Source organism: Xyrauchen texanus, chromosome 21 (assembly GCF_025860055.1).
Source record: "Xyrauchen texanus isolate HMW12.3.18 chromosome 21, RBS_HiC_50CHRs, whole genome shotgun sequence".
NCBI lineage: Eukaryota > Metazoa > Chordata > Actinopteri > Cypriniformes > Catostomidae > Xyrauchen > Xyrauchen texanus.
This window is the reverse complement of record NC_068296.1, coordinates 29,720,586-29,744,400: the sequence shown is the minus strand read 5'-3', so window position 1 is coordinate 29,744,400 and position 23,815 is coordinate 29,720,586. Positions and strand designations below refer to the sequence as shown.

General features: G+C 43.7%; 1 protein-coding gene across 4 annotated transcripts in view; it reads right to left on the bottom strand.

The window, feature by feature from the left end:
• LOC127661455 (selenocysteine insertion sequence-binding protein 2-like) overlaps positions 1-23,815 on the bottom strand; it is a 67,580-nt gene that overhangs the window by 40,669 nt on the left and 3,096 nt on the right. For 3 of the 4 annotated variants that reach the window (XM_052152182.1, XM_052152184.1, XM_052152185.1), the window contains 2 exons: positions 16,626-16,739; positions 7,520-7,718 (listed from right to left, as the gene is read on the bottom strand). In XM_052152182.1, the coding sequence (XP_052008142.1) occupies positions 7,520-7,609 (90 nt within the window). In that variant the 5' untranslated portion in view covers positions 7,610-7,718; positions 16,626-16,739. Of the gene's footprint in view, positions 1-7,519; positions 7,719-16,625; positions 16,972-23,815 lie in introns of those variants that run through there. The other variant, XM_052152183.1, reaches the window with a different exon arrangement.

The window sequence follows — 23,815 nt, the reverse complement described above, 5'->3', positions numbered from 1 at the left end:
GAAATACAGATTACTGTTTTGTCAGGTGGAGTTTTGGCTATTCAGGGCAAGACAGTCATACTTTGAGTCGGGTGACAAAGCAGGGAAGCTTCTGGCTAGAAGCTTTTCTACCATTCCCTCAGTGAAATCTGCTGGTGGTGAAATATTTACCTCGGCCATTGATATTAATAATACTTTTAAAGAATTCTATCTTGATCTCTATAGTTACACATCTTTGTCTACTTATGAAGATATTAGAAACTTTGTGGAACCATTAGAACTCCCTAAACTGACGACTGAGCAAAACAATTCTCTTGATTCTGAGATAATCTTGAGAGAGCCCCTCCCTGGTTTTGTATTGAACAGGAAGTTATTGCCCATATTTCGCCATTGCAAAGCCTTTCTATCAAACTAATTGGAGAAGTTACACCCTGTTATCTCACATTTGCACGCGGTATGGTAGTGTTTAATTCGATTTTACATCGATTCTATTGGACCCCCTCTAGATTGTATAGGCTGCGTCTTAAAGACACACCCACCTGCTGTCAGTGTCAATCAGAAGATTCAAAGTTTTATGTGTGACATATTGGGCACTTAAATTTCATTTTGCCCCGACTCTGTATTTTAGGCGATGGGGCGGTCATTCATGTAGGGAATAAATGCATGAAGAATTGGATCCTGGCCAGTCTTATGATGACCAGACAGGTCATCCTTAGTGGATGTAAGTCGGCTGAAGCACCCTCGTTTCATGAGTGGTACGTGGAGATGGGCAGGGTGGTGGCATTTGAAGAGTTGTCTTATAGAAGGCTAGGCAACATAGATTTGTTCATCAAGAAATGGGGCAGATTTGTAACATTTTTAGAAGGCAAGGGGGAGGGGCAGTGGAGGGAGACTTGTTTTAAATATGTGTGTTGCAACCTTTTTGTTTTTTATTTTTGAATGTATACTTTTTATGTTTTTTTACTTTTTATTGTTTTTTAAATATTTTCTGCTGTTTTATTGTCTGTTTGTGTGTCATTGTCAATTGGTATTTGACCACTGGGGTGCCTGTTTGTGTAGGGTGGGGGGATTAATGTTCGGGGAGAAGGGCTGTAAATGTATATAATTTGATTCCAAATATTCTGTTATGATTTATTATTATTTATTTGTTATATGGTATCAATAAAAAATTGTATAATTAAAAAAAAAAAAAAGTCTGCATCTAGAGATGCAAGGTTGCGCCTTATGCAATTCAAGATTTTATATTGATTCTTTCGGACACACCCACCTGCTGGCGATGCCAATCAGAAGATGGTGACACAATTCATGTTTTATGGTGGTGTGTTAAGATCCAAGAATTCTGGTTGAGGGTTCAGAGTTTTATGTGTGATGTCTTGGACACTCAAATTTAATTTTGCCCCAGACTCTGTATTTTAGGCTATGGTGCATTCATTAGTAAAGGGGATAAATACATAAGAACTTGGGTTCTAGCCAGTGTTATGATTGGTAGACAGATCATTCTGAGTGGATTGAAGTCAGATGGTGTGCCTTCATTTCAGGAGTGGTGCACAAAGATGGGCAGGGTAGCGGCATTTGAGGAGATGTCAAATAGAAGGCTAGGAAACTTGGATTTGTTTAATAAAAAGGGGGCAGCTATTTGACCTTTTTGGAATGGCTCTCGGGGAGGGGCAGTAAAGAGATTTGTGTAGTATAAAATGTGTGTGATAATTATTTTCATATATTTTTCAGAAAAAAACATTTTTTTGTTTTTTTTGGTTTATGTGTATACTGTAGCTTTGACCACAGGGATTTTTGTTGAGGTTCAGGGTGGGGTTGGGGATTGGGAGGGGGAAAGGGAATAATGTGGGTTAATGTTGATTCTGTGTGTAAATGTTTTTCTTTTCTGTTCATTTATGTGAATCAATAAAAAGTGTTAATCGTAAAAAAAGAAAGACTTAGAAGAATATATATATATATGAGGTCACAGGCCCATCGGGCGGTGACTTAATATAATATGTCTTCAAGTGTGTATGAAAATGAATAACCCCACATAGTGAAAACAAGACAGGAAATTAATCTTAATCTTAGGATGTCAATGAGTCATATAATACACACAGTATAATTTAACCCCTTTGTACCCAGAGGGAGGGAGGATTTATTTTCATTGGAAGTACTTGTGACTTCTAGTGGGAGTATGTTAGATAGAGGCCTACCCAAGTAACTGTATTAAAATGATAACAGGTGGCCCACCCGAATAAGGAGCTTGGGCTCACCCAGCAGGTGTTGGAACAGTAAGCTTTCTAGATAGAGAGGACTCACAAAGCGATGGATGCCACATCTAGTTTATAAAACCTCGCGAACATGTTCCGCGAAGACCATCCTGCTGCAAAGCATATATCCTGCAGGGATACTCCATTTGTCCATGCCCATGAAGAGGCCATGCCTCTACTTGAATTTGCTTTTATGCCAATAGGGCATCTCATGCCCTGTGATTCATAAGCAAGGACGATCACATCAACAATCCAGTGAGAAAGCCTTTGTTTGGAGATGGATATGCCTTTTGTGCATCCTCCATAACAAACGTAGAGCTGATCTGACCGTCTAAATTGGCGAGTGAGTTCTACATACGTGTGCGATGCCCGCAACTGCTCCTCATCTGAATTAGACAGTGGAGAAGAGAAAGCTTATAGGTGCAATATCTGAGCCCTAAAGGGTGTGGAAAGCATCTTAGACACAAAGCCTTTTTTGGGTTTGATGGTGGCTTTTGAAAGCACCGGATAGAATTCCAGACATGAACTGTCAACCGACAGCGCCTGTGTATCACCAACCTATTTGACGGTCAAGAGGGCTCGAGAGGCATCCCTCAGTCCCTAGTGCGGAGCGTCTTGAGACTCATGTCTTCACAGTGAGGGCAGTCTGTTCCCATGAGAGCTGCTTTGTTGGGGCGGCCCAGACAGCGAACTCAGCTCTCATGTTGGTCTGACGGAGCGATGTGTCACGTACAGGAACACTTGCGATACAACATCTTTAAAAAGACACGTACACACAAGTATATATATATATATATATATATATATATATATATATATATATATATATATATATATATATATATATATATATATATGAAAGCTCCTGCCTGGATGCTGCGGGAAGTGGGTAGATGTCTCGCTGTGCAAAGAACATCGAAGGAAGAAAATTCTGAAGAAATGTGTGTGAGCGGATGGGAATAGGGCTCAAACACCATTGTCAATCATAAGATTGGCATAATGAAACAAGGGCTTTAACTAGGAACAAAGTGTTCACTGCAATGTCTCATGAACTAAATCAATAGGGAAAAATATTAACCACTATTTTTAACATCTTGACTCGAAATGACAAAAATACATTAAATTGTCTTAGAAATGTAAAAGAAGTGTTTTTTCTTTTCAAGATAACTGAATGCCACTTGCTGAATTAAACATGTAACAATGTGTTGTAAAGCTGAGATTTGTTTTGTGCATTTTTTCAAAATGAATGATTTAATCACTATTGTTCAAAACAGCCCTAATAATACTGGCACAGAGAATGTAAACCATTTATTGAGTACACAGATATTTATATTGAGAAACTATTGAAAATCTGTTTTAGAAAGTATTATCAGACAGCCTGTGACAGATTCTTGGGCATTCAGTCTCCAGAAGTGAAAAGAGAGCAAACAGAGCGACAGAAAGAGACATCGAGGCAGTATTCATACAAGAAAATAATAAGACCATATTTGAGAATTTAAAATGGTTCAAGCAATAATCCGGAGAATACAACAACACAAAAAACCCAGTTCAGAGGAAATGTCACTTACATCAGAAGGTTTCATGTGACAGAATCAGATATCAAATACTTTTTCACACAGGCCCAGTTGGTATTGAATAACTATTTTTGCTTCAATAAATAACATTAGGCCTACCATTCAAAAGCTGTATTTCGTGTTCGCTCAGATTGCCTTTTTTTTTTATTACATTTTGTTTGAATTTGTGAAACAATTTAGTATGAGAAATAAACAAAAACAGAAGAAATCAGGATGGAGGCAGACACTTTTTCACAGCACTGCATTGACAAATCTGCATTCACATTGATGGATAAATGAAATGAGACTACAGCATGGTCATGTTGCTCACACTAATTTTTAGCTCCATCTATTGACCTCACTACAGTCAGACAAAAAATTAATGGTTAACGGCTGTTGGCAAAATAGTCAACATAGTCATATTTTGCATGTCCCACATAAATGCAGCAGTCAGTTTGTTTTTCTGGTGTTGCTAGCTGGATAGGACAATCTTGCTTAACAGGACCTACTTAAAATGAGGGAAATTATGTAAAAATCTCAAACAATGTCTTTAGAATTTGTTTGATGGTGTTGACATATTATAGCTGTGAAATGAGGCATGAAATATAGAAAGAGGATAAATGTTGACTTTGATATTGCCAGATTTTTTACATATTTTCATAAATAACTGATAATTCATTTCAATATGGAAATGTTGCTATTTTTAAAACTAAAGGCAAGTTAAATTGTGGGACATGAAAATTAGTGTTGTCTGTCTAAATACATCCATTTACTACAGGGTGAAGCATGACCCTTTTACCCAATTCACAAATTATAACAGTATGTGAGTTTAGAATTGGTTTGTCCCAAATTATAGTGCACACAATAGTAGGTCAAAGGGCGCTGACTGATTTCATTTTTTGCTAGATTTTTGAACAGTGCATCCTGCAATCAAAATAATTGCCAGTGTGGACAGAATAATGTGTTTAGTCCCTGTCTTAATATCTTACATAATTATGTTCCTCAAGTACATTGATCATGTTGAACTGTATATATATATATATATATATATATATATATATATATATATATATATATATATATATATATTTATTTATTTAGCAAGTGTAAGGACAGTAAAACTGTAGCACTGTTATTTGAGAGCAACTGCATTTAGAGCTAAACAGCACTCGGATAAAACATCACTTGAAATATTTTGTTGTTTTATGGCTTACCACTCCAATGGCGCATTGCCACCCACCACTTATTGTACATTGTAAGACTTTTATTTTTAAAAAAAGTAATAATAATAACATAAAAAATTGGCAGCTTCAAAATTCAAATTTTTAGGTATGTCTGTGTGTAAATATATGTTGTAGAACAAAACAACCAAGTGTCTTCAAGTAATGTTTACCACAGACTTTATTTTACTTATAAATACCAAACTATGAAGCTAAATCAGTAGCAAAACTCGAGAGCTTGCATATTTGGATTTGAGAACTTGTACAATACATTTTTGAAATTTACACTCACAGCACCGATGTGAAAGTTGTTGTCTTGGTTGATGCCTAAATGGGATATTTTTGTACACAATGACATCATACCACAGTGCCATCCCACACCTTTTTGTTAAGGTATTTGTATTTATGCATTTGGCAGACACTTTTCTCTAAAGTGACTTACAGTTATTACAGGGAGCAGCCTGGAGTTAAGTGCCTTGCTCAAGGACACAATGGTGGTGGCTGTGGGGATAGAACCAGCAAACTTATCAGTTATGTGCTTTAGTCCACTACGCCACCACCACTTTATGAATAGGTTTTCCTTAACTGATATACTAATGTATATTATTGACGAAGACCACATTCCACTTGACAATGTAAAATGTGTGAGTTTTAGAAAACTTTTTTAATACTCTTGAATTAATTATTAAACTTAGATTGTTAGATCCCTACATCACCATAAATGGATTTGCTTTGTCCTGGCAGCAGGCTCACAGAGGAATTTGTTTTTAGATGTGCAGGGAAATGTAATTCTGTTGCAGTTTTATTATTCTGCATGCTGTTGGCATTTGTTCTGTCTATATTATTGAGATTATGAGATTGTGCTGTTCATAAACATAAGGAGTTTTATTGTGACACATTCTTTCACAGACTTTATGTGACCTTAAACGACTTTATCACCCGTTTAAAGTTGGGATGCCAAAAAGAGTTTTATGCATCTCCTAATGAGCATAAATGAGACTCTTTCTCTGACACTCGCTAAGCATTAGCGCCGCTTTCACACGCCTGCTGCCTCCAGTGTTTTGGCGCGCGTCTAGTGTGTGTAATTTTATAGGTGAATGAAAGATCTCATGGAAGGCTGCGCGCACTGCTCCCCTCCAGTCACCATAACAGGATGCGTGACTACACATGTTGTGTTTTTACTTTTACAAGCTATACACGTGATTCTGCTTTTACACACTCATTCCAGATAACCGGGTTGTTTTTTGCACATCAAACCCCAGTCGCCAGGAGAGCACGCGCACTGCTGTAGTCTCGCACGCAACCACACTCACGCACGCACACACACAAACACATTATTTTAGAGTTCTGTGTCTCTTTCACATCATACATATTTCTATTAAATAATTTTGTTTGCTTGTTCTTTTCATTTCTGTAGATCAAACTGAGAACAGCGTGGAAAGAGAAATATAGAGAGACATAGGCTAGGCTACTGCTGAAAATCTCAAAACAAATCAGATCAACCAATCTCTACGACAGTTGTGTGATGTCTCTGGAAGAATTCAGGCCTAAATACCGACTATAGACATTATTCAGCTAATTTATGAAGATTGTGAGACTTGTCCCAAAAGTCAATTTGACTTTCTTTGTGAGGACATCTCTCTCTCTCTCTCTCTCTCTCTCTCTCTCTCTGTGTGTGTGTTTGTGTGTTACATAGGCCTATACTGCAAGTTAGCATTCTAGAACCTTATCTGTAACAAACATTGTTCCCATCACATCATAAGAAAATACTTTTAATCAAAAGCAGAAAACTCAGCATTGTCATTTCAGTGAAAGACCTCTGTACTGTAGGTGAACTCAAAGGATGCGCATGATGCAATGCTGTTTACCAAATCAACAGCATAAGGCCAAAATACATGAACACCCACAAACACATTGAAGACATGACACAACTTTAAAACTTATGTTGTTATTTGGAATGAAAAGCAGAGTTGAGATGAGAAGAAAATATGAACATGAGTCCACTGGAACAATCATATCTCTCATTCAGCACGTAGTCTGTCTAAAACAAATACTAGCACACAAATGATAACTTCTCATGGATGAAGCTTTTTCATCTGGCACATCACTCACATTTTACCATGGAAACCATAAACTGTTATTCACTTCTGACTCTCTTCGTAACGGTTTGTTTTGCTGGACAGACTCTCAGCAGGTGTACAATATGATGCCAACTTGTTTGAGTAATGATACGTGCACACCATGAAACAACATAAAAAACATGATTATGTAACCTGAAACAAAATAACACATTATTCTGGACATAAATTTGAATACCTTTGCATCTCTATTTTCACAGCCAAACTCATACTAGGTTTGATTGCTTGGTTTTGTTTATTCAGAAAACGTCTTTCACACAAAAACAACGTGCATGACGAGAGAGTGTAAATTGAAAATATTTAATACTTTAAACAGGGCAACAACGTCAAGAGATTCCTGTTGAGTCTATTTCAGGTTTGAGTGAATCTATGAGACTTACAGTTGAAGACCAGTTCACACTGATAGCATTCTGATGAATCAAACTAAGATGTTGTGGGCTTCCAAACCCCTCCGGTATTGTTTCCCACATCCCACCAGAACAAGAATCCAGCCCTGATTTACTGTTGGATAATCAGTTGTGTTTACCGGAGGTGGAAGGGGCACAATCTGTGTGGCCAGGAGAGAGAGACTCCTCTGTCCTGAGAGAGAGACAAAGAGAGAGAGAGAGAGAGACGATAGGATCATGCTTTAATTTGTGTGGTCATGATGACATGCAGATAATGCAGCTGACGGTCAGACACTCGGAGCAGATGGAAGAATCTGCAAATTACAACTTAGCATGCAAACTGTGAACAGATGTGAGGAGCAATTAGAGTGGTACACTGTTATAAACAACACACAAACACAGAGACCATAGAAGCTATATTAGTAAGGACCTCTCACAGGCACAATGGTTTTAAGATAATTATATTTACTTTAAGCTACACTAAACCAAAACCTTTACACAAACCTGTTGACATCAGTAGATTTAACAGACTGATCTCGCAGTGAATTCTGATGAAAGTTCTTTAGCTTAAGTCTAAGCTAACCAAAATTGGACCCACTACTCCTAGTGGCCGAAGCGGGAAGTGTTTTTGAACACATGGGCATGTGTAAGCTCCAGTTTCGTGTGAAATGTTCACAGAGGGGCACCAAACGTGAATTGTAAAATCAGTTAGTTTTCAGTTATAAATTATGTAATACAGTGAAGAGGAATGCATATTTTACAACCCCCAAACCCTAACCATAAACCTAACCACCATTGAAGTAAAAATGTAATCTTAGAGCGAAAATGTTACATCCGAATCACGCTGATCATTGATTTCTTAAACGTGATTACTATCTGGTGAGAAGAACCCATGTCTCTGAGTCTGCTGACGCAATGTGCCATCAGTCGTGCCACAGGAAATGGTCAACTCGGTCAGTAACTCAGCAGAAAGTGGGCTATGTCGGGGAACTGGAACATTCGGTAGCAACATGCTGACTTCCTATGTGATCATGTTGGGTTTAAAGCGAAACATGATTTTAAAGCATATCAAACAGTAAGGAGCACTTTAAAGGTATTCATAAGTCTGTTTTCAACGTGTTTTACTGTGTTTGAGGACATTTAAAAAAAAATTGGCTCATAAAGATAAACAAACTTGTAGACAAACACTTCTTTTTGGATAATCAATCCACATTGGAGGTGGTTGAGGAAAGTCCCCCGTTCACAATGTAAAGTGCTTTAAGTTTAGTGTCAGAAAAGCTATATAAATGTAACATGCATTCATTCATTCTCTTATCTGAAATATGGACCTCTTGGCTGAAACTCAAACACAAACAAAACTAATTTTGTCAGATTTGGATTGTCCTGTCCTATACAACATGATCACAAGGGAAGTCGACATGTTGTTTCCAAGAGTTTCTGGGCCATAGGATTGGCCAAGTTATGTCTATATTTGCATTGGCTCCAACATGTTCACCTTCCCTTGTGGTGCCACGTCAGCCCATGTGTTACATCAGCAGACCCGGGTTCGGATCCTGTGTTGAAACCAGAAAGAAATTGTGTTTGCATAATTCCCTCTAACATAACATTTTTTTCCACTGATGGTTGTTCCCCTTCTGTCGCTCTCTCCACGTTGTGTCAGAGAAGCGACACTAGGGGTCTCTCTTGAGCGCCGATATTCACCTCTGAACTATGAAAAATGGCCAATGAGAGTTGGCAACCAGTATTTGCATGTCCCGCCCCCAGACATACGGGTATTTAAGCGGCGCAAATACGGGAGTTCATTCAGAAAATTTCTTCGGAGCCGATGGTCGTGTTTGCAGACTGCTGCGTTCTACACACCGAGTTCCTGCTATCCTTTGCTGCATGCTGTTGGATTCTACGGCGCACAACAGCGGCTTTCTCCTGTTTGCATGGCTGTGCACTTCCTGCCCCTGAGCGCATCGACAGATGCAGATAAGAAAGATCTCTCACGAGTTCTTTCATTCATAAAAGAGTGATTTTATTTAAAAGAGTAATTTCCTCTAAAAGAGCAAAAAACACAGCGGCGTTGAACGTCCTTTTAAGGACGCGTCTTTATAAACATGCCTTTCCGCCCCTGTGTTGTTCCTGGATGCGGTAGAGTACTCTCCGCTTCCGACGGCCACAGGCGTTGACTCGTGTGTCTGGGCAGTGATCACACTGAGGCTGCGTTTGTGGATGGTTCATGTTCTCATTGCGAGAACATGACCATGACAACGTTAGCGATCGCGGCTTGCTTACAACCGTAAGCAAGCCACTCCAGCCGCCCCAGCGTCACTCCTTCTTCCCACGGGATTGAGGGCGATGCGGCTGGCGATGGAGGCGATCCGGGGATGGCAGCGGGTGCAGCTCGCCGGGTATGCCCCCTCGGACCACCAGCGCCCGGCACGCTCGTTGACTCCGTCCCCACTCGAGGTGGCGGCGACTCGCCTCACAGCCAGTCTGCCTACCCTCTTGCGATGGAAGCAGATGAGTTCGCCGCGACATCGGAGGGCGTGGGCTCTGATGCTGAGGGCTCCTCTGGGCTGCCACCTTCGGGCTTGCACGCCCAGGAGGAGGCCGACGCACAGATGTCCGATATGCTTTCCGGGCAGCCAACAGCGTGGGCCTGGATTGGAACCCTCCATCCTCCCCACAGCCATCACGGCTGGGCGATTGGTTCTTGAGCGTGAGGCGCGCTCACAGCCTCGCCCCCCCGGTTCCTTTCTTCCCGGAGGTGCATGATGAGCTGACGTCTTCATGGAGAGCACCCCTCTCCACTCGTCGCACCGCCACCTGCTCATCCGCCCTCGCCACCCTCGACGGCGGAGCGCTCCACGGGTACACGGAGATCCCCCAGGTGGATAGAGCTGTTGCGCTCCACTTATGTCCTGGAAGCACTACCACCTGGCGGGGCCGCCCTGTACTCCCTTCCCGGTCCTGTAGAGCAACATCCTCGTTAACCGCGAAGGCCTACAGCGCTACCGGACGCGCTGCTTCCGCCCTGCATGCCATGGCTCTCCTGCAGGTCCACCAAGCCAAGGCACTTCGCAACATGCACGGGGGTGGCCCTGATCCCGACACGCTGCAGGAACTGCGCTCAGCGACCGACCTCGCCCTGAGAGCGACGAAGGTCACAGCGCAGGCACTCGGGCAGGCGATGGCCACTCTGGTGGTCCAGGAACGTCAGCAATGGCTGGACTTGGTTGAGATGCGTGAAGCTGAAAAGACTCGCTTCCTCAACGCCCCTGTCTCCCAGTTCGGCCTCTTCGGCGACACCGTTGAGGACTTTGCCCAGCAGTTCTCCCTGGTGAAGAAGCAGACGGAGGCCATTTCGCACATCATGCCGTGCCGCAAGCTTGCCGCCACGGCCCAGGCCCCACCTACTCGCCGAGGGCGTCCTCCCGCGGCCAGAAGACCTTCTGCTCCGCCCCAACCTGGGCCCAGCTCTCAGCCCCGGCGTCGAGCAAACCGCAGGAAGCATACGCCCCCTGCCTCACGGACCCCTTCGAGGACCCGGAAGGCTCCCAAGCGTCCCTGAGACAGCGGACCCAGAGGACGAGAAGTTAGCTCTGGAGGTGGTAAGACCGCTCCGTCCCCCGGTGGAGGGCGGGAGGAGAATCTTTTGTTTTTCATTTGCCGCACCCCTGGCGGGGCTGCGGTACCCAAATTCTCAATAAAAGAGCTATTTCCTTTACCTCTGGGTCACATGGCCCGCAAATGCCGTTCTCCACGGCACTTTGCTTTCAGGCCTCAACAGTCTCGGCGCCAAGGATGCGGTGCTTCCGCCCTCAGCCCCACGACTGTTCCCGGCCGGCCGGTTCAGGCGAGTCCAGAGGGCGCCAGCATCAGACCTCCTCCTCAGTCAAGAACCCGCCCCTGCCGGGTGCGCGGAACAAGGTAAGTGCTTTGAGTTTATTCTCAGCACCAGAGCCTCGGGGCGCCACAGCGCCTCCCGACGCCGCGTTACCTGTTCCGCACCGCTGCGAAGCCCGCCGAGTACGTCCAAAATACTCGTCCCTTGGTGCCCCTAGCACGGAGCTTAGAGGCATGGCTTTCACTGCCCAGCTCATCACGGTGGCTGCACCGGACCATCCGACTTCGATTACGCAATTCAGTTTTCCAGGTCTCCGCCCCCCTTCGTGGGCGTTTGTTCCTCCGCAGTGCACGGCGAACATGCCCACTCCCTGCGCGAGGAAATCGCCTCCCTTCTAATCAAGGACGCGATAGAGCCTGTCCCTCCGACCGAAACGAAGAAGGGTTTCTACAGCCCTTACCGTTGTACCCAAGAAAGGCGGCGGCATACGACTGATCTTGGACCTGCGAGTTTTCAATCGGACCTTGTCCAAACTCCCGTTCAAAATGCTTACCCAGAAACAAATTCTATCTGGCATCCGGCATCTAGATTGGTTCGCAGCGGTAGACCTGAAGGACGCGTACTTCCACGTCTCAATTCGCACTCGACATCGACCCTTTCTACGGTTCGCGTTCGACGGCCAGGCGTATCAGTACAAGGTCCTCCCCTTCGGCCTGTCTCTGTCCCTCGGCGTCTTCACGAAGGTCGCAGAGGCGGCTCTTGCCCCGCTACGAGGGCGGGCATACGCATACTCAATTACCTCGACGATTGGCTCATTTTGGCCTCCTCGCAGGAATTACTATGCGCACACAGAGACCAGGTGCTCGAGCACCTCGGCCGTTTAGGGTTTCAGGTCAACTGGGAAAGAGCAAGCTCACCCCGGTCCAGAGCATCTCTTTCCTCGGTTTGGAGTTAGACTCAGTCTCAATGACAGCACGTCTCTCCAACGAGCGTGCTCAGTCAGTGCTGGAATGCCTCGCTTCTTTTGAACCAGGCACCGTGGTCCCTTTGAAACGTTTCCAACAGCTCCTGGGGCATATGGCATCCTCCACGGCGGCCGCGCCACTGGGGTTGATGCATATGAGACCACTTCAGCATTGGCTCCAGACTCGAGTCCCGAGACGAGCATGGCGCCACGGCACGCACGGCGTGGAAGTTACCCCCGCCTGCCGCCAAACCTTCAAACCCTGGACAGAACTCTGCTTTCTACAGGCAGGAGTACCCTTGCAGCAGGTGTCCCGTCGCGTTCTGGTTACAACCGACGCCTCCAAATTGGGTTGGGGCGCCGTGTGCAATGGGCGCGCAGCCGCAGGCCGGTGGAACCGAGGCCCGCTGTGCTGGCACATCAACTGCCTAGAGCTGCTGGCCGTTTTTCTTGCCCTGAAAAAATTTGTTCCATTGATTCGTGGCAAGCATATCCTAGTCAGGACAGACAGCACCACGGTGGTGGCCTACATAAACCGCCAAGGCGGAGTACGCTCCCTCCACATGTCACAGCTCGCCCGTCGTCTCCTCCTTTGGAGTCAGCAGCGACTGGAGTCACTGCGTGCCACTCACATCCCCGGCAACCTCAATGTGATAGCGGACGCGCTGTCAAGGCAAAACTTGCCCGGTGGAGAGTGGAGGCTCCACCCCCAATCGGTCCAGCTGATTTGGGACAGGTTCGGCAAGGCCCAGGTAGACCTGTTTGCCTCCCAGGAAACCTCCCACTGTCCGCTCTGGTATGCCCTCACAGAGGCTCCCCTTGGGACAGATGCTCTGGCGCACAGCTGGCCCGCGGGGCTGCGCAAGTATGATTTTCCCCCAGTGAGCCTTCTTGCACAGGTGCTATGCAAGGTCAGGGAGGACAAGGAGCAAGTCACTCTGGTGGCCCCCTACTGGCCCAACCGGACGTGGTTTTCGGATCTCACGCTCCTCATGACAGCCCCTCCCTGGCAAATTCCCCTGAGGAAGGACCTTCTTTCTCAGGGACGGGGCACACTCTGGCATCCGCATCCAGACCTCTGGAACCTCCACGTCTGGTCCCTGGACGGGACGCGGAGGATCTAGCCGGCCTACCTTTGGCCGTCATAGACACTATTAACCAAGCCAGAGCCCCTTCGACCAGGCATCTTTACGCCCTGAAGTGGCGTCTGTTCGCGGACTGGTGTTCTTCCCGAGCCGAAGACCGCAGAAGTCGCGCAGTTAGGTCAGTGCTCGTGTTTCTTCAGGAGAGGCTGGAGAGGAGGCTGTCCCCCTCCACCCTCAAGGTGTTTGTTGCGCTTATCGCGGCCCACCACTGACTACGGTAGACGGCAAGTCTCTTGGTAAGCACGACTTAATCGTCAGGTTCCTAAAAGGTGCCCGGAGGATGACTCCCTCCCAGCCTAACCTGTTTCCCTCCTGGGATCTCTCGGTCATCCTTATGGGACTCCGGAGACCCCCCTTCGAGCCGCCTGACTCAGTTGGACTCAGGGCCCTCTCTCTCAAGACCGCCCTGCTGATCGCGCTCACTTCCATCAAGAGGGTCGGGGACCTGCATGCGGTCTCTGTTAGCGACGCTTGCCTGGAGTTGGTCCGGCGGACACTTTCGTGATCCTAAGACCGCGACCGGGCTACGTGCCCAAGGTTCCTACCACACCCTTCAGGGATCAGGTGGTGAACCTGCAAGCGCTGCCCCGGGAGGAGGCAGACCCAGCCCTTTCACTGCTGTGTCCAGTACGTGCCTTACGTATTTATCTGGACCGCACACAGAGCACCAGACGCTCTGAGCAGCTCTTCGTCTGCTTTGGGGGACAGCAAAAGGGAATGCTGTCTCCAAGCAGAGACTCGCCCACTGGGTTGTCGACGCCATTTCCCTGGCTTATCACACCCAGGCCGTGCCCCCCCCTTTGCGGGTCCGAGCCCACTCCACCAGGAGTGTTGCGTCCTCGTGGGCACTGGCTAGGGGCACTGCCCTAGCAGACATTTGTAGAGCAGCGGGCTGGGCAACACCTAACACTTTTGCGAGATTCTGCAATCTCCAAGTTGAGTCAGTATCGTCCCATGTTCTCTCAGGTACCGAGCCCGTAGAACTCGGTGGCACGTCCACGATCTGACAGGGTGAATCGCTTGCACCCAGCGCCCTTCCCCCTAACCAGGGGAAACAGTGCGCCTTCATTCCCAGGAGATCCCAGGTTTGGGACACTGGTTGACTCCTCCCTAGCCCTCGTGGGTCGCAGTTCTCGTGGAGGAACTCGCCGACCCAAACCACTCGTGGTACCGCAAGCTACCCTGTACTGGTATAGGTGCCCCACAGGTAAGGCCTCCTGTTCGGACTCCCCCTGTGTGTAAAACCATGGTTCTGTCCCCTCACGAGTTGACTCCGTGTTTCCCTTAGGCAGTTACAGCTGCCTCGGTTGCTGTGCTGTATGCTTCCCCCCTCTGCGAGGCTGGATCTACCACTGCACTACTTTTCCGCATAAGACCTAAGTATAGGCCATGCGATGTATTTGCCACTCAAAATTTGCCTCCCCTCCCGGGTAGGTGTGGCCTCCGCAGGGTCTTCTCCGCCCTAATAAGGGCTAAGACCCCCTTCCCTCAATGCGTGTAAGGGCCCGGCTGGTAGTTGCTCTTTGCGAGAAACATAGAGAGAAAAGAGGCCCAGCCAGGCTGGCCCGTTCCCATGTTGGCGGCCATCACCTTGTTCCCCCCTCCAGGGTAACGATAAGGAATCCTGATGGCTTAAGTGGGGCATTGGGGAAGGGTACGTGCAGCCTGATACAGTTGGTCGTTCTGCACGTAGGAATACCTGCTCGCTCCTGTATCAGCAGATCACGTACACGGCTCAGCGCATGGCTCTTTTTAAGTTGACCCCTAGTGTCGCTTCTCTGACACAACGTGGAGAGAGCGACAGAAGGGGAACGTCTAGGTTACGTATGTAACCTCCGTTCCCCGATGGAGGGAACGAGACGTTGTGTCTCCCCTGCCACGTCACTGAGCCGAGCCCCTGTTGTGGCCGGACCATTTCCGGCTCCTCAGAAAAATCCTGAATGAACTCCCGTGTTTGCGCCGCTTAAATACCCGTATGTCCGAGGACGGGACATGCAAATACTGGTTGCCAACTCTCATTGGCCTTTTTTCATAGTTCAGAGGTGAATATCAGCAAGAGAGACCCCTAGTGTCGCTTCTCTGACACAACGTCTCGTTCCCTCCATCGGGGAACGGAGGTTACATACGTAACCTAGACGTTTATGGTTTGCATTTGGGGTACAGTTTATAAAATATGCATTCTTCTTCACTTTACTACAGACTGTAAAGCTGAAAACAACTTGCTTTTGGTCCCCCTCTGTGGACATTACACTTGGAAAATTGAGCCCATACGCACAACAACACTTCTCATTTAGGCCACTGGGGGCAGTGTTTCGCATTTCGGTAGGCACAGACCAATTTTAGCTAAAGAATTATCAACCAACTGTTTCCTATTTCATTATGAGATCAGTCTGTCCTATGCAAATTTACATATTGTAAGTTTATGTATTTGCTTTGCACAAAAATGACACACACTGTAATTTGTGTGTGTGTGTATAATAATAATTATACAGTATTTCGACCTTGCAACAGTCTTTTAAACAAAGACTTTTCTCCACAACATTGCTTTACTAACCTTTTTGAGCAATCGTCATGGTGGATTTCAGGTAGCTCAACTTAAAAAAAAATGTATTCAATGCCAGAAATGGATTGTGCATATGCACATAATCTGGGCTGAACATCCTGAGAAGTAGGTCAGTTTTTCTGAGCATTAACATTTGTTATTTTAATTGAACTACAAACCAATCATTTGTTAAAGTGAATAACATTGCTCTGTTATTGGCATAAAACAATAAAATGCAGTTCTAGTAATTAAGCAAAATGTAAAAAATTTATAAAATCACATCTGTTGCTCAATCGCTCATTCTCCCACACGCAGCTCCAGCACAGAGACACGCACACGTGCGTGTGTTGATGGTGAAGAGTTAAAGTTCGTGACTGCACAGTTCATAGTGATTGTTGAAATAAAGCGAGCATACTGCTCTGCACACGGGTCAAAGCATTACATCACACTGATGATGACAGCCCGACCTCTTCACTCACACAAACCCCTAAATGACTGACATGCCGTCTGGCAGTAATTTTGCACTAGGCAGATATCACAACTCCACTCAGCTTTAGAGAAATCACTGTGTGGAATTTATCCTATTTAACATACATTTGTTCAAATTCACCTACCACTTGACTGTGTGAGTTTATGTCTTGTGCGTGAGTGTTGTGTGGTGATCTGGCCAGCGGTGATGTTCTCCCATGAGGGGTGGTCTCTCGCTTTTTTTTGGCACTGTGGAAGGTCTGAAATTAAAAACAGACATGTTCAGAGCATTAATGAAACAGAGCTCTTTCTCTGTGTTACTACTGTTCAATTATGATTTACAAGAGAGTGTGAGCTTTAGACATCTCTCACGCAACAGCATGATTGAAAGAGTCTGTCTGTCTTTCTGTCTGTCTGGAACTGTGTATAGCTGGTTTGAATTGCTCTGAGATTCAGTTTAAAGCATCATGAAGGCATAATGTGAAAAATGGGAGATATAGGCAAAATTCTAAGCTGCTCTTTTCTGAAGTAGATGGTCATTTTAACTGCCAAGCTCCGAAAAGGACATAAAGAATCATAAAAGTCTACATAGTTTGTGTATTTGCACCTATTCAAACTTGGTGCATGGAGACACATTGTGTCAAGTTTGACATCAATGATGCTAAACGCTATAATAAATTGGCTCTGTTCCTCACACTAAGGTATCATATGACTGTGTAAGAACAATTGACAAACATTTGCACATACATTTCTGTGATGCAAATTTGGTCATCAGCAGAGTGCATGAGCACTAAACATGCACAGCCCGATTTTTCCAACAGAATGCAAATGTGTCTTGAGTTATTTGCACTAATTAGTGGGTCCACAAGGTGGCAACACTCACATTTGAGACGTTTTTATCATGAAAAAGCATTAAGAAGTAGATGTTTTTGCCGCCAAACATCAGGAGATGAAGGTAAAAACAACAAATCTGGATATGCAAGTCAAGAGCGTGGAGTGTGTGGAGGTGTGGAGATACCTGCATTTGTATAACTCGAGTCTAAAGACACCTTTATGGGTCTTAACTCCTAAAGATAAAGTCCGGTGTCTCATAGCAGTCGTAGCGCGGGTACGCCAACCACCTGTGAAAGTGCGCTCAGCTATATGGAGTATACTTTGACAGGCTCTCATTCGACTGTATGCAGACGCTGAGCATTTGTGTCAAAATGGAAGTATACCTAGGGCTTAAGTCTATCTCTGACTTGTTGTCATTCCAGTCAAAAATTAAAGATGGCACTACTGTGAATAAGGTCAATTTTTGGAGCTTAACAGCAAATTGCATGATTTCAATGTATGGAAAAGAAAAGCATGAGGTAGCGTGAGGTAATTATGACAGAATAATAATTTTTGGTTGAACTACGAAAGAAATGTTTCCAAATGTATTTTAAAGTCCAGCTGGATGGCCAAATATGAAACATAAAACAAAATGGCCTTTTCTATAATTTTGTGGGAAAACATTTTTGCATGTTCAGGTGCTTTCATAGCGCTTTGACTGTAGTGTTATAATATTCTATAGAAAAGCCCTTTATAAACGTAACGTTTATTCATTCATTCATTTAACTCAACATTTGTCAGTAAAACATGCAGCACTGTGCCCCGCACTTTGTCCTACAGCGCTGCATACACACACGTACACACACACACACACGCACACACACTCTTTCAGCATATAATGAAACACTTGCAGCTGAGCCTGGAGGTTGATCAATCTGTCTGTCACACAAACAGTCAGACAGTTTGTTTCTCACAGATATGTTCATATATCGAACATACAGTCAGATGGACAAACCTTTTTGATGGTATAAAAAACCTAAACTTGCCGCAAATTTGACACAAGTTTGCCGCTCGTTATTTTCACAATCAAATGAGCTTGTGATTCACCACAAAAGTTTGCCGGAAGTTTGCAGCTCTACATTGCTAGTGCTGACCTTCCTGCAAACTTTTGGCAACAATGGACAATTTGCGGCAAGTTTACCGCAAAGCTCATTTGCATGAGAAAATAATCAGTGGCGAATTTGCGTCAAGTTTGCGTAAAAATTGTCATGAACTCGATTTTTGTAAGTGTCTGGCTGCTGGTTCTGCTGAGCAGAGGATCTTCAAATTTTGTCCTGCTAGCGGATGATTGGACTGTCGTCCCGAATAAACATGCCGCTCATGTGAACTGTGAATTCTAAAGATGAAACATCTAAAGTGATTTTATTTCTGACTGACATGAGTCATAGGCCTATTGTTCTTCAGAGGTGAATCTTGGTTTCAACATGTGTGGAACATCAGTGGCCTTATAAATCTCTGCTGACATTCACACTGATTAAAGGGCAGAACAGTGCTTCTGAGCCGCAACTTATCCTAAAGTACAGAACAAAATGTAACAAGACACAACATGGACATGTCGGCTCTCTCAGTGAGCGGGAGAGAACAGGGAGAGATCAGAGGACCGATGATACTGATGCAAACACTTCCGCTGATAGAGATTCAAATATTTCACATCCCAGGGGATGAAGAGGCCATACATGTAGTAAACAGGGAGAGTTGTGTTATTATTTATTTTGAATACAGTTTGTGTGTGTGTGTGTGTGTGTGTGTGTGTGTGTGTGTGTATGTGCGTGTGTTTGGGTGATTTAAGAGGAAATTTTTTTAGGTTACAAACTGGTAATTACAAGGATGTTATGCTATAAATGTGGTTTATGAGGACATTTCTAGTGCCCCCATAATTCAAATCGCTTAAAAAAACATACTAAACGATTTTTTTTTTATGTAAAAATGTAGAAAGTTTTTTGAGAGGGTTAGGTTTAGGGTTAGGGGACAGAATATATAGTTTATACAGTTTAAAAAAATCATCATGTCTATGGAGAGTCCTCATAAGGATAGCCGGACCAACGTGTGTGTGCGGGCGTGTGTGTGTGTGTGTGTGCGTGTGTGTGTGTGTGTGTGTGTGTGTGTGTGTGTGTGTGTGTGTGTGTGTGTGATGATGGTGTCAGTTTTTGAGAGTAAACAGCACTCAACTGCAGCTCATGGAGACAAAACAAGCACTCAGGGTTCATGATAAACGGTCACAAAACTACTTATATATGTCTAGAATTTGAGAACAGGAAAAGGATCAGATTAGGTTACTGAGAGGTCAGAGGCCATGGACACACTGATCTTTAGTAACACCAAAATAAATGTATCTCTGATGCTGCTTAAAGACATTTTTCTTAAAATAAATAAATAAATACAACAACTTATAATAATCCAAAACAGAAAAATGTCATTATGCATTTGTAAAGGACTGTGTGAACATAATTAGTGAAGATAATTTAAATGCATTTTTTCCTTGCTTTCATTCTCACATCACATCTGGATCTTTTTTTTGTATTTTTTTTATTCTGATATTTTACTTTATTTTGTATATACACTCACTGAGCACTGCATTAGGTACACCTGTATACCTACATATTCATGTGATTATCTAATCAGCCAATTGTGTGACAGCAGTGCAATACATAAAATCAAGCAGGTCAGGAGTTAATGTTCACATCAACCATCAGAATGGGGAAAAATGTGATCTCAGAGATTTTATACAATGGCATGATTGTTGGTGCCAGACAGGCTGGTTTGAGTATTTGTGTAACTGCTGATCTCCTGGGATTTTCACACACAACAGTCTCTAGAATTTACTCAGAATGGTGTGAAAAACAAAAAGCATCCATTGAGCGGGAGTTCTGCGGACAGAAATGCCTTATTGATGAGAGAGGTCAACCGAGAATGGTCAGACTGGTTCGAATTGACAGAAAATCTACGGTAACTCAGATAACTACTCTGTACAATTGTAGTGAGCAAAACAGCATCTCAGAATGCACAACATGTCAAACCTTGAGCAGATGGGCTACAACAGCAGAAGACCACATCAGACACTTTATTAGGACCACAGTGTAGCTAATAAAGTGCTCAGTGAGAGTATTTGTATTTCATATGTGTTTATGGTCATAATTATAGCCATTAATTGTTGTGTATTTTGAATACAGTTTGTGTGTGTGTTTGTGTGTGTGTGTACTTGGCTATTGTTTTGAAACAAAATTTTCCCTAGAAGTGAGCTAAATATAACAAAACCATCCAGAGACATCCTCACTTGGACATAAAATTCATATATTACTTTTAATGTATTCATTTACAGAGCTAAGTAAACATGTGTGACTGTGATTGTTCACACCAGCTGGAGGATCGAAGCTCATCTGAGACACAAAATAAGTCCAAACGCTGCCAAAGACAACATACAACCTTTGTTTAAACTGCAGTTACTGTGAGTAGACTAATGGCACAACACAGGGCTTCTGTCTGTCGCTCTCTCTCTCCTTCTCTAAAGCATCTGGACGGTTCTCTGCAGCATCATGTCAGTGTTTATGTTAAACCACTGAGCTCTTCATATGTATCTGGATGCAGAACTCAAAGTAGAAAACAGTGTTTTTCTGTACTAGGAGCCTAAAAAGATAACTTTTATGCTGCTTGGCCTGAAGATCATTCTACAGACACTGTAAAATATTTGAAGGATTTTTTTTTAATCATCAAAATCCAAGATGACAGCCAATCTCGAAGCCAAGTGGGCAGAAATTCAAATCAACAACCATAACACAAGTATCACCATTCAGCAGGGACACATAGGCACAGAAATAACTATGAATTACTATGACTATAACTATGAAACAGTCATGGTCAAATTAGATTAATGCTCTAACAATAGTTCTTTTACAGCTGATTGTTTTGTGTTTTTAATTTATGCCACACTCTGTTCTGTCTCCCTGCCAATGGCTGCAGCAACAGAGATGTGTTGTTATTTAAAGAACAGCCTACCGTTACCAGCCCTGATCCCAGGGGCTCACCAATTATGAGGGAATGTAGAAAGCCCCAGCTTAACCCAAACGTCGCCCGTTGCTCAGAATAGACTGACCTTAAACCCCGAGAGCAAGTGAGAGAGCCAATCAACATCCTGCTGTTGATAAAGCACAGACAAAACAAGATTATAATTTCAACAATCTGACATACAATTCTATTGTTTACTGATATGGGATGCCAGTGTTATTCTCCATAAACCCAGTGTAAACAAGAGTTGAACCGGATCTGCCTCTGATGCAGTGCAGGATTTCATGTTCATTTGGGTTATTATAGTCGTTTCAGGCGCAATTAAAGTGGCAGGAGAGCTGCAGATCTGACAGAGAAGTCGACTAAAGTTCACAGACAACATAAACTGTCTCTCTATCACTGAACAGCTTTGATCTGTTCCGGACTCTATCATTTCAGCTATAAACTCAAATGACCGCTTGGACTGTAAACATCTGCTGAGAAAGAATCTTGCAACATTTTACAGTCCAGTGAACACAGTGAGTTTAGGGTGGATTGTTTTGAGTTCTGGGATGTTCAGTCAGTGAGATGTTACAGAATAGTGCCGAGCTTCTGATGGACTGTGAATATGTACAGGTGAAAATCAGGATGTAAAGGAAGTGGAACTTTAGTAAACTGAGCCATGGAACCAATGATTTCAGAGCAATGTCAAATCTTACCCCAAAATAAATTCAGATGACCAATCTTTATCTGTGTTTAAGTAGAAATACAGTAGACAAAAATATGTAAACATGAAATCAAAATGGACCCTATTTACTTTCTTACTTCATGTTCTTAGACTTATCATCAGTGCCAACACAGTCTCACAATAACTGGTAATAATTTTTAAGAGATGGTGTAATTGCAATATATTGTGCAGCTTGGCTTGTACAAAAACATACAACTTTTATTCCCATAGATCAACCAATCAACAAACCGAATTTCAAATCGATACAATTCAAGCATCACATATTTGCTAGCCTCCTATCCAACACTTCATCTTATGATAAAGTGAACAAATTCTATTGCTTATTCTATATTTATTTATGCAATACAAATGACTGATGTATGTCAATAACATCTAAACTCTTCCCAAAACCATCTTTTCTGTGATACACAAAAGTTATTTTACTAATAAAATAATGGTTAGGTTTAAGACTTGGGCGAGGGGCTTACTCTTTACGGTTATGGTTTGGGACAGGGGTTAAGTTTAGAAAAAAATTGAAATAACATTGTTCGTTGGATTGTTTATTTTTCTCTATGGGAGTAAAAGTTGGAAGAATTCAATGGGAGACCTGGACCGATTTCACCATTTTGTACTATTATTACAATTTCCCATATGATCCGATTGTCAGTGCACCTTATACTAAAGAACAAGATGCTATTATTAATCTTTCATCAAAATGTAAAAACCTGCTCCACCTCTGAAATTACTTTCCTTTTCGGTTCACATCACCAAGCTTTCTTATTCTTTTGGATAATGTTGGCGAATGGTCTTCCACAATCAACCTCAAATTCTCATTCAGGTTTTGGCTCCACACTGTTATGGAATGCCCAGTTTTCACCATCCAATCAGTAACGTGTTGTGAATGCTGCTTCATCTTAACTTTAATAACACATCCAATGGGTTTGTATTGGTATAGTGACTATACCAATATAGTATACTGGTGTATATGAGTAGAAACTTTCTGTAGATCAAACTTTAGAGGATCACAGAAAGATGTACAGAAACACAATAACAGCTTTAGATAGTGCGCTCCCTGTAAAACTTTATTATGCTTGTAAGGTAAAAGGAAGTCTGTAGCTTCTGCATTTGCAAATGGCCGTGAGCTAATAGATCAGGCATTTTACGAGCCATCGTTTGGGAAATGAAAGAGTACAGTGAACCGTCCAGAAGACTTGGTCTCTGCTTTCCATGCAGGGTCTCCCTCAGGGCTCTGAATGTTGGGAACGTTTGATGTGTCAAGAGCCGTGGAGGCCAGGTGTGTAAAACTGTAAATTTACCTCTTAAATACAAACAGGAAAAGTGAAATAGTGCTTGACCTTCTGCAGAGATTACCAGTTCCAGCAGTAAACGGCCCTCTGTTTAGCTTCCTCAATTGCGGCCCGCCTCATTAGATTTATTACCCTCATAGATTAAGCTATCAGCCTTTGTATTCAACTCAAGCTTTGATGTTTTTCAGTAAGACACCAACAAATGAAAGACAAAACTCTTCTGACCACAAGTGAAACTCAAAAGAACAAGAGGATACTGAGAAAACCCTCTTCTGAATCTCCTCTGGCATGCAAATCTTGCAGGCATTCTTCCTCAGAAAGAGTGCAGCCGTTCTTTATGTTTACAGCTCCCACTCAGACCTGGCTTTCCAAAAAGAGCGACTCTCTCTCTTACTCTCGCGCCAGCATCCCAGTGACAGCTGAGTGGCTAAGACGTAATTGCAGAGAA